This window comes from Coregonus clupeaformis, chromosome 8 (genome assembly GCF_020615455.1).
Source record: "Coregonus clupeaformis isolate EN_2021a chromosome 8, ASM2061545v1, whole genome shotgun sequence".
Classification (NCBI taxonomy): Eukaryota; Metazoa; Chordata; class Actinopteri; order Salmoniformes; family Salmonidae; genus Coregonus; species Coregonus clupeaformis.
Window position 1 is genome coordinate 31,053,994 of NC_059199.1, and position 11,069 is coordinate 31,065,062.

The window sequence follows — 11,069 nt, forward strand, 5'->3', positions numbered from 1 at the left end:
GGAAAGTGATGATGGGCAACTCAAACGTCCACTCAGTTTCAGCCATTCAGTCATCAGGCTATAGCAGTGTGGCGCCCCCCACCCCACCCAACCCCACAGAATATACATACTGTCCAACAGGGCTTTATTCTTTTACAAAAAACAACAATTTACAGTCTTGTATTTTTTACAAAAGTCAAACAACCATCAAATTGTTGTGTATTCCATTGACATCTGTGTCTGTTCAGATTCAAAGACAGGTTTGTTCTCTCTGTCAGAGCAGCTACAGGCTTCACAACAAGAAACTCAATAACCATTTAATCATTTTGACCCAAGCAGGATCCACTAGTAAAAGTCATCATGTAGGATCATTTTTCAAGTGCACAAAAAACTTTTTGAAATTGTTTATTTTTTGCTCTATACATGGCCCCTTTTTCTTTCTCCCTCCTCAACAATATAGCTGAATATGATCTTTTCCAATAATCAAATCAATGGGCTTCCTTCAAAATTCCCTCTAATAATTCAATTTTCTCAATGGTTTCTTTCTATCATTGCCCTTTTATGTGTTTCCTAGCAACAGGTAACAATGTGATCCACTCTTCTCTCAGGTCTTTCCTTCTCTGGACTTAAAAACAGGCGGTTGTTGGGACGCATTGTCCTCGTCATATCCTTCTCTCTCATCAGCTTGCCCATGTCTCTCCTCTGTTTGTCCTTCTATTCACCTTTCTTTCCATCATGCCCCAATTGACCTTTCCTTCCTCTTCCTTTTCTTTCTGTGTGAACACTTTCAGCTTGAACATTCTCAACGCGACCTTCATCTCTCCTTCTCCGTCGTCTCTACTCTCTCACACGGTCACCTCGTTCTTACTAGCCGTCCTCAACGTCTGGCCCCCTCCCCCTCCTCCTCCTCCGCCCCCAGGGATGTATTGGAGCTGTTCGATGGTGTTCTGCCTCTTGTTGGCGAATGCCATCCTCCGTGCGTTGTGGCCCCCAATGGTCCCCGCCCCGCTCCCTGGCCCTACCCCGGCCCCTGGTCCGTGCCCATGAGGGTCCCCCCAGCTTCCTGCCGGGTGGCCCGCCGTGCTCCTCTCCAGCTCATGGCCCGATGTGGGGTGGGAGTTCATCTTGATCATGTGATGGCGGTCCAGCGAGGGTGTGACGCAGACGTTCTGCTGTGATTGGGCTTTGTGGCTGAGGCATCCCATGGTCGGGACCCCCATCCCCCCAAAGTCACCCATGCCCCCCATACCGCCCATCCCTGGCATGCCCATGCCCCCCATCCTCTCCTCCAGACGGTCGGGCGAGACTAGGAGTCTCTCGTGGGACTTACGAAGCGTCTGTGAGGTGGAGCTCTTGCTGGTGGTCATAGCCTTGTAGTACTGGTGCTGCTGGTTCTTAGAGAGTCTGGAGAGGGTGTTGCCCTCACCGAGCGCCAGGAGCTGGTCCTGGGACATGACCCTCCGTGGGGGCTTGTCGAAGGCGGCCTGGTACCCCAACGACTGGGCTGGCAGAGGGTAGGGGTTGGGGGTGGATGTGGGCACGTGGATCCGTGGCCGGGAGGAGTGGAGGGGGAGGGTGCCCCTGGCTCCAAGAGTGTAGTCACCACCCCAGTGGAGGTGGTGCTGGGAGGAGTGGAAAGACGGAGGGGCGTTGTTAGGCCGTCGCTTTGATGTGTAGTAGCCAGAGTAGTCGTCCAGATCTTTCTCTGTTAAAAAAAAAAAGAGGGAGGATGAAAGAAAGAAATGTAGAAATAACAGTTAGTGAAATTCATTCATTATTAGGTGAAACAAAGTGTTCAACATTTCTCGCCCTAAGAACCCTTTAATCTTTAAAGACTTTCCCTGGACTGAGCTCCCTGAGAGCCAATTTAAATGTGACCTTTTGCCAACCGTTGCTCTCTCTGTTTATTCTACAATCCTCCAATACATCCTCCATATAATCTAGCTTTCAGGGGCACCCGTTCGAGACAAACAAGCCTTTATCAACGCCCAGTCTATAGACTATAGCAGCCTACATTAAGGCACATCAAAAGGGAATACATCTGACACGCATCATCGGCCGCTGCTTCTTGCCTGTTATGCCTTCTTCCACACACACACACACATATCTCTGGAGCTCTCTCTAACCACCACCACCAGTTCCTTCCCCCCACCTCCAGTCGCCTTCCTCCCATCAGCGGCTACCAACCAGACATCCAGCCCTCTCTCCGCCCCCTGCCCCTCCCCCACTGCTCCCCTTCTCACCGAGCCTCTTCAGGGAGCTGTAGCGGTTGATCTCAGGTTTCATGGCTGCCTCATAGGAGGGGGGCAGCTGGGCCAGGTTGTGGAAGGAGTGCGAGAAAGGGGGATGCGGGTGCGAGTGCGAGTGCAGGCCAGAGCTGTTGTTGTGCTTGCTGGTGAGGATGGTCCCTGTGGAGGCCAGCTGGGCATTGTTGATGCGGGGCAAGCGCTCTGGAGGAGGAAGACAGGAGGACATTTTCAATGACCTGACACATAGGGGAGCATTAACCAGGGACCTAACACATATATATAGGGCTACATTTAGAATTACCTACCATGTTTATTAACATAATATATATGAGTACATTTACAAGGACCTAACACACATAAGCTAGGTAGCTACATTTATAATGGGCCAACATGTACATTTAAAATGACATTACATTTAAAGGTACATATACATTGACGAAACGTGCCAATTCCTCACACATTATCAGTCTTAGAGAATTGCTGCCAATTTGTAATTTGTACGTTTTCATGTCATTCTAAGACGACTAGTACGAAGGTCCCTTGAGCTAATATATAAAAGAAGCCAAGATGATTGTCTGACACTTTGGTCATTGACCATGTACAATAATGGGCAATGACAGCCAATAATGTCTTTATAACCACTGAGCGAGCACACGGGAGACATTGACCATTGTGGAGTAATGCACGCAGGCTTCGGTAAGTGCAGTAACACACTGACTTCACTCAAGCCAAGGCCCACAGTGTAAGTAAGCATACTTACAGTACAAACAGATACACTACATAGTGCATACTGAGACACTTACGAGGGTGACACACAGAATGAGTGGGAGCGGTGATACAGCGACTGTGTTAAGAAAACAGCGACTGTGTTAAGGAAACACACCCAATGGTACATACACAACACCAGACAGACGTTTCATGAGGCCAACTCACACACCCGCCGCCTGTGTTAGCTAGTTAGGCTTACCCTTAGTAGCCGAGTGTTTGGGACTGGAACCAGACACCTGGATAAAATTGTGGTGCAAGTTGCCAACTGCAAGAGAGCACAGCGAACACTGATGGTACAGCCACTCGTGCGCGTATGCGTGAAACATGAGCATTGTGTGCATGTGTGGTGGTGTGTGTGCTGTGGGATTACATGAGCGTGTTTAAGAGTGTGAGTAGGTTGAACGGGACCCCATACAGTCAGCATTACTAGGCTATTGCGTCCACCACCGTTGTCCACCATCATCACCGTAATGGTTCATATATCTGAAAACAGGCTATTACTCTATTGCAACGTAATAACAGTGTTATAAGAGTTTTATTATACCAACACTGTTATAACATTGTTATTACAGTGTTGTTATTGTCCCATGCTTTCTGTTGCGTCACTCACTGCGGTTGTCTTTGCTCTGGATCACCGGGGTGTAGAGGTTCTTGGGGGGACGACCGAGGCTGTCTCCTGTGATGGAGGTGGTCAGGACGGTGCTGTTGTTCCTCTCCCCCTGTTGGACTGGACTGGCCTGGCTCCGTAGGATGTCCACCAGGGCTCTGGGAGAAGGAGGAGAGAAGAGGGGAGAGGAGGGGAATGAAAAAAAGAGAGAGTAGAACAAACAACTTTCCTTTAAAAAAATTACCACCAATGTAAATGTGTTACTTGTTCATTGATTGTGGTTCAGTTTCATCACCCCTTTGGTATGTGGCTTGTGACCTTAGTGAAACTCAGTAACATGATGAATTTAAAAGACTACATCCCACTGACAGACCCACATACACCCATACGGTCATTTTCAGACACCACTCCTTCTCACCTGGGCATGTTGATGTCTCTGTTCCGGGGTCGTCGTGATATCTTGTGGAAGGCCACCTTGATGCCCACTGCCACCACTAGGGTGAAGGAGATCACCCCTCCGATCACGTACGCCGTGCTGTTGCTCTGCTGCTGCAGCTGCTCTGAGTCTGGGTCACCCCGGTTCCCCGGGGGTGGGGTGTTCGTTGGCGGTGTGTCGAGCCACCCGGGTGAGTTGTAGTTGTTACATGACTCCTGGTCCAGGCGGCTACGCTGGTGGTCACAACAGTAGCGGTAGTGGCAGGTGCCACAGCAGTAGATGTAGGTCCCCTTGGAGCAGTTGAAGGTGCTGTCTAACTGGCCCATGACGTCGTAGTAGGCCCGGCACATGTCCACATCCACCAGGCGCCGGGGGGGTGGAGCTACCTGGGCGGCCCCCAGCGGAGGTTTGAGGGCGTCAGCTGCCGTCATGTTCTGAGGGAGCTTGATCTGGGGGAGGGGCTTTGGGAGCGTTTCGGGTACTTTCGGCTCACTGTCCTGAGCGTCCTCCATTTCAGCCACTTTAGGCGCCACCTTCGCCCCCCCTGGGGGCGGCGGCATCGGTTTGTTCCCAAAGCCGGTGAGGAGGAACAGGGTGGTGCCGCTGAGGCCGCCATTGGATGAGCGGCGCTCTGTGGTGATGGTCACAGCAGAAAGGACGAGGCCGGACACAAGGAAAAATATGAGGGAGGTGCTGAACATCCTTCTGTAGGTTCTAGGCCTCATTTTTCAAAGTTTCAGCGTTTCTGAGCCAATGTAAAAGATAAAAGGCCCGTCAAATGTTCAAATATGAAGGTCCTCTTCCAAGAGGGATAGTGTTCTCCTCTCCTTCTTCTTAGAATTTCACTTACGTGTAAGTGTAAAAATATAAAAAGCTTACACTCAAGGTTTCAACTTAAATATGGTAAACTAATCCTTTGTTAGTGCTTCCATGTACAGTACATACACTAGTGTGGAGGTTTTTACTTAGTTTTTGAGGGATTTTTTGTTTGTTCAAGCAATATATGTGGCATGTAACTTGTATGTATTTATGTAAACATATCTCTCAAGCTCTCAATACAAATCCATTATTGTTCGTAAGCAGCTTATGTAAACATTGAGGTTTATCTATTTCTTTATTTCTACTTTTTAGAAATACTGGCCTATATTATGGCTATACTTATGACTATTTGAAGTTTGTCTCGACAACTTCAACTTAGCACACAAAAACAAAACAGAATGATAAGGATGCTGGAAAATTGATATATTGTAAACACCAGTCAATTAAGTGTTATTTTATGGAATGGTAAGAGAAATTATTGGACTTTCTTGATAATTTTGTGGTCTCTACTGTGCAGACCTCGCCAAAATGGCAAGTATGGGTTGTCTTTCTTTCTGATAGGCAGTATTGTCTTGTAAACAAAATCAATGTGTAAACGTTTCGAACCCTTCTGAGTCTTTTGAACTCAACTGACCTATGGCACAAAGTTATGAATAATGTAGCTAGCAAATCCTCTTTGAAGGGAAGGTGTACTCTGTAAACATTAAGCGTTATATGTCAACTTTATTTGAGTACTTTTCATCTATGCTTATTCGTATTATCACTTGGAATTGGCACTTCAGTTTTCTGTTGTAGGTATTTGACCCGCAAACCTTTCTGTAAAACTTTAGTCAAAAGCTATTTTAACTTTTTTAAAGTCCCATTTCTAGCTCTTTGCGTGAATTGTAAACAATTGTTCTGGCAGCTTTAGGTGTCTCTAATTCATCATATCAATAAATGCGCTTGAACAGATTTGGCAGTTTATTAACAGTATTAGCTTCCTAGGGACATTTATTTTGCACTGAACTTTCTATTTGTTCACAAATAAACTAAATTGAGGAAATATTTTTCAGAGAGATTTGGGATTCAAAATTCTCACTCAAATACAGTGGTTGGAAGCCTACAAGGTTTGCAATATGAGACAAGGACCAATCACAAAGGCCTGTCACAAGGTCCGGTGAAAGTGGGTACTGCAGAAATGTACCAAGCAGCATATATAGTTGAGGCAGACTGGGACCACACAATTCACACCTAACTTAGTGAGAAAGGGAAAACTAAGACATAACACAGTGAGTGATGGACAAAATGAATAAAGGCAGCCGGAGATAGTACAAAAATTGTTTGATGAATTAGGAAAAGGTGAGAGGGGAAGGAGGGACGAAATGGGGCTAAGGATCTATGTGCGTTTGATCCCCTTGCGTGAGTGTCTCTGCTCTGAGTTTAACTCGGCCCAACAGAATAGAACGAAGGTGGGCTTGGGCCCGGTTCTGGCAGGACAGCGCGGCTCTGCCCACAGAACAGACATGAAAATGTCTGGATTCATTCGTTCAATGCAGAATATGTGGAGAAAATGTACACTATGATATGGTCACTTTCCAGCCTAACCTAACCTGGGCTGATGACTACAGATACATAGTAATTGTGACCTAAAAAAGAAACGTAGAACAATCTAATATGAATAGCTTTATAAGCTATTTTCTTGTAAAAATAAATAAATGGAAATGTATCCTAGTATCATATAAGCTCTTCACTGTATCCCTGAATGTATGAGCGCACCTATATTTGAAAGTCACTATATGAGATGTTGTCGGTGCAAAGAAATCTTAAACATAGTGAGATGATAGTTCTAAATGTTTGGTCATCGTATGGCTGGTGTAATATGGCTTAAGTGTTTCTTTAGTAAGTGTTCAAGTTTATCTCTTTTGAAAGACAACATCGATACGCTCAGGGGCTGTGTTGCATGTTTTGAGATGAAGAAAAGACGAACACAAGGGTTTGAATATCATTCGGGTTAAAAGGAAAAAGGGGGCTTTTCAGATTGTTAAATGTGGTGTGCCTACATGTGCTGTATGGGAGAATGATGGAGAGATTCTGACAGAAAATAAGAAAAAAATGGAGGAGCGATGGATAAGCAAATGAGCGATAGAATAGCAGCAAGGTGAATTTATCTTGTTTATGTGACTTGTGTTGCCCATCAGTCAGTCAAAGCCCAGTTCGATTGATCGCTCTGGGGCCGAGCTGTCAGAGCCCGAGTAAGTTTGTGAGTTATCACTGCTTACCATGTTCCAGCTAATGCACTACAAACAAATGCAGGCCATCCATTAAAGATTAGTTTATAAAGCACTTTGAACCAATAATGCACTATTCGTCCAAATCTGAAAGATTTTAGAAGCAGAATAGTTGTTTTAACACTGACGAAGGACAATGAATGTACGTTTAACACCTCTCTACAGGCATTAGGCTAACTCTCCACAATTTGGTTCTAACTATATTTGTATTGATAGAATGTTATGAGTTTATGTATGCTATGAGCTTCAATGCTATTTTCATGTAATAGGGATCTGAAATGTGTATTTTATGTGTTAGGGAGACTAATTAAAAATTTGTATTTTGATATTGAATCTGAACACTGTATGAACTCAAGATGACACTAACTGAAATATAAGGTATGAATGATAAATGGGACTTTTTGATAGCTTTGTTGTTGTCGATATTTTGCTTTTTCCTTGGCACAGTTTGTTTGGCACTGGTTTTGGTCTCGCTTGAAAACAAAACAGGTAAGAAAGAAAAACAGTCTGTGCAAATTAAGGTCCAAAATCCCCCCCCAAAGAAAGAAAACAAAAAAAGGGATGTAGAAAGCCCGTTGTAATTAGCAAACAGCCTCTGGATCAAAAGCAGGGGAGAACATCCCCCTAGTTGTTCCACCTGGCCAAGACAGTAATGATGATGTAATCCAGGTTTGAGGTTCTTTCTGTTCTTTTCAAATTTCTTCAACTTCTTTATTCCTTTTTTCTAAATTGACACTGCAATAAGAAGAAGAGAGCAAGCTGATCAATGGATGACCTTTTCTTAGTCCTCAGTTTAGCCATCATGTTTCTATTCTAGGAGTTAGGTACAAGACATACAAAAGCACTAGTAATGGCAACATTGAACAAGCATGCATGATTACTCCTACATAAACAGTTGTCTAATAACTGATATAAGCAGTAATTAACAAGTACAAACATTCACTCTGTTTGACTAAATCGATTCATATTATGTGATATCCACGGTGTACAAATGACAATGCATTTTGCATTATTGCATTAATTTAAAACCAACAATTTCATTTATTCTAATCATCATACTGTCCACAAATCTGTAACATAAATACGATTTGGAAAAGCTCATCCTTTCACAACAGACCTTGAATATCACAATCATAGACTCCTGAGGACCATAGTCTCATACATTCCTTTGTTAGATAAGGACATGTGAGATCACACTACATTAACATCAACTTTGAGAGAATAGACGCTTTGACTTCAACAAAAACAGCTAGATGGGACATGATGATGAGAGACACCATATGGCTAGTTCTGACACCGAGAGACGAGTGTCAGGGGAGAAGAGTAGGTCTCATAGTAAATAGGCCTCAAGAGGAGAGATAGGAGGGGAGAAGCCACAGATGTGAACAGAGTGGGGGGTTGCCCTGAATGGGAGTATCCTGTTGTGATGAGAAGAGGAAAACAGGAAGCAAAGCTGGGTTGGGGGCCCTAACAGTGGTGTCTCTTGTGCTGGAAAGTTAAGGGTGCCTTTCAAATCAGTGACTGCCCTGGGGTCCATTTCCATTATGTTTCCTTGATGCAGCAATTAAGAAGCTACTGAAAACAGCTGATCTCCTCGAATGTGAAGCTTTCTAGGCAAACACATCGTTTCGACAGACACACCGCTCAGCCTGGCCACAAATGGTGAGATGTTATGAGTCTGTTCGGGTGCATATGGAACAGAGCATTCCGAACATGTATGCTGCCTGAGCATCTGCTGATGCCTGGCCCTGCCGAGCACAGGTCTTAAAGAGACAGTGTACACGCTGACACACAGCGTGTTAGCACTACACCGACCCCCCTCGCTCCCACCTCCCTCCCTCCCGCTCTCTCTCTCTGCCAGTGAGTGGGCTGGAGCAGGCTCTCTCAGAATAGCACTGCAGCATTGAACGAGAGAGGGAAAGAAAGTGAATGAGCAACACTGTCCTCCACTGTTCTCTCTATATCCATATATATTTATACGTCTATTGTCTTATCAATGCCCTTCATTGTACAATGGGCTTCGCTTCACCTCTTCTCCTTTCCAAAAGATCTCTCTATCTATCTCGCCCTCCTCCTCCTCCTCCTCCTCCCATGCTGCTCAGTGTCAGATGTTTGTCCACCTCACTGCTCCATCCATCCCTCCCGCAGTCCCTCCATCCCCCAGCCCACCTTTTCTCTCCATCTCTCTCTGAACTGAAGCATGCTGGTTCAAACGGCAGTGCACTAGGACAGTGTGCCTTTGTAATTAGGTGTCAGCATGCATAGGCCTCCGAAGACGAGACATCATGAATTATGGAAGCACTTAATTACCTTAGACCTATTACTGACTCCCTTGATAGTGAACGATAATTACCTTTAATACTGGGAAATGCCATAGTATAGTATAACTGCACAATTATTGAACTATTGTGGCTGTGTCTCAATGTGCCATATCATGTAGCATTCATTGAGCTTAGTCTATAGGTTATTTGTGGTAGATGTTATATGGACAAGACTCCCACAACTAAGGTTTTGGGCAGCAAACAGGTGACTATGTGACAATGTTGTAAAAGCAAAACCATATACATACATGCTTCTGCACATGAGCGACCATGAACATTATGCCACCGTTGGTGTGTCGACATTTGCATTCATGTGGCGTTGCTCACGTAGGAACAAGTCATGACAGTCATTGTGGTATAGGCCAATTCACACACTTCCATTTTATATTGATGCTAGGGGACTTCATTTATGGGGGAAACGGACAAGACAGACACAAAATGGGAGGGTATGTTATGGTGGTCGAGGCGCAAAGAGCGAGACCTATTCACGTGCACGTTTCATTAGGCAATGTTGCAGCATTAAACAGAAACAAAATGAAGGAACGTCTTACCTATGTGTCGCTGGTTGTATTCAGAAGGGCAATACGATGATGATCCTTATTTAGATGCGGCCGTCAGGCCCGTCACCATGTTTCTTTGAAATTAAACAAGGAAAAAATATTGCCGCACATCAATTGTTGCAGATTGATGTCAATAAAAGAATGCCAATATAAATTGATCAGAAATGGCCCTACACTACGCTACATCACAATATAAACGCATAGATTAGAGTTCACAGGCGTATGCGCTCGTCTCTTTCAAATTACACCCAAATTGTATGTGTCATATGGTCAAAAATAATTGTTATAAAAATACGAGAAAATCTGCACTCAATTAATAATTAACTTCAAACCTAAATTGCGAGAGTCATGTTCATCTATCCAGTCGAATGGGACTGTGGAAATCCGTTTTCAAGCTTTGAAGTTATGCAGAAGACAATGAATCAGATTTGGTTCATTAAAGTGTTCAAAAGATAGCTTTACCGGTTGTCTTAGTTGTCCATTCACCAACGTTGGATCTTTGTGATTCCCGGAAAATAATTGACCATGCCTACATTTTTCATTGTAATTCCAGGTGAGGATGAAATTAATTTTTCTCTGAATAGACATAGAAAATCGCAGAATAGTAAAATCAAAAACAAGAGGGAGCGCGTCTGAAAATATATTTTCTGCTATAATTTAGATAATCACATATTGCTATTTCCTTTTAGCTGTGACTACAATCCTCAATGCGCTCCCCCTTTGCTAAGGAGGTTCCACCGCGTTGATGAAATTCGCAAAAAGTGATTGCTTTCACAAAGGTCCGCCACACTAAGTGCTCATTCATTGATTGGACAATATGGTACTTGTCTACGTTTCTATTTGTTAAGTGGGCAAAAGTATCTACCAATCGGTGACACACTTTATTCCCAATGATATATTTTTCTCGCTGAACGATTGGTTTACAACCCGGGATAGAATGGAATAGTTTAAACGCATGCACCAAGAGCGAACACGCAGGCACCTTCAAAAGGGCCAATTTGTCTATTCTATGTGCCGAACAAAGCTCATTGGAATTAACATTGGAATGTTTAACATCTAAAAC

General features: G+C 44.2%; 1 protein-coding gene across 3 annotated transcripts; it reads right to left on the minus strand.

Annotated features, from left to right (window-relative positions):
- Nucleotides 1-107: 107 nt before the first annotated feature.
- Nucleotides 108-10,739, minus strand: LOC121571531 (protein shisa-7). 3 transcript variants are annotated; one of them, XM_041883047.2, is made up of 7 exons: nt 10,469-10,739; nt 9,998-10,080; nt 4,022-7,860; nt 3,607-3,761; nt 3,196-3,261; nt 2,223-2,429; nt 108-1,684 (listed from the first exon to the last, which is right to left on the minus strand). In XM_041883047.2, the coding sequence occupies exons 3-7, from the start codon at nt 4,762-4,764 to the stop codon at nt 825-827; spliced, it is 2,031 nt and encodes a 676-aa protein (XP_041738981.2). In that variant the 5' UTR covers nt 4,765-7,860; nt 9,998-10,080; nt 10,469-10,739; the 3' UTR covers nt 108-824. The 3 variants fall into 3 exon arrangements, with proteins under 3 accessions (XP_041738981.2, XP_041738982.2, XP_041738983.2); XM_041883048.2 differs by having other exon boundaries at nt 10,339-10,739; XM_041883049.2 differs by lacking the exon at nt 3,196-3,261.
- Between the last annotated feature and the right edge of the window lie 330 nt (nt 10,740-11,069).

Coding starts and splice junctions, on each gene's coding strand:
- LOC121571531 (XM_041883047.2), bottom strand. CDS start 4,764: ATGAGGCCTAGAACCTACAGAAGGATGTTCAGCACCTCCCTCATATTT. Junction 3,262..3,606: donor CCAGAGCAAAGACAACCGCA/GTGAGTGACGCA, acceptor GCTCTCTTGCAG/TTGGCAACTTGCACCACAAT. Junction 2,430..3,195: donor CAAACACTCGGCTACTAAGG/GTAAGCCTAACT, acceptor TTCCTCCTCCAG/AGCGCTTGCCCCGCATCAAC.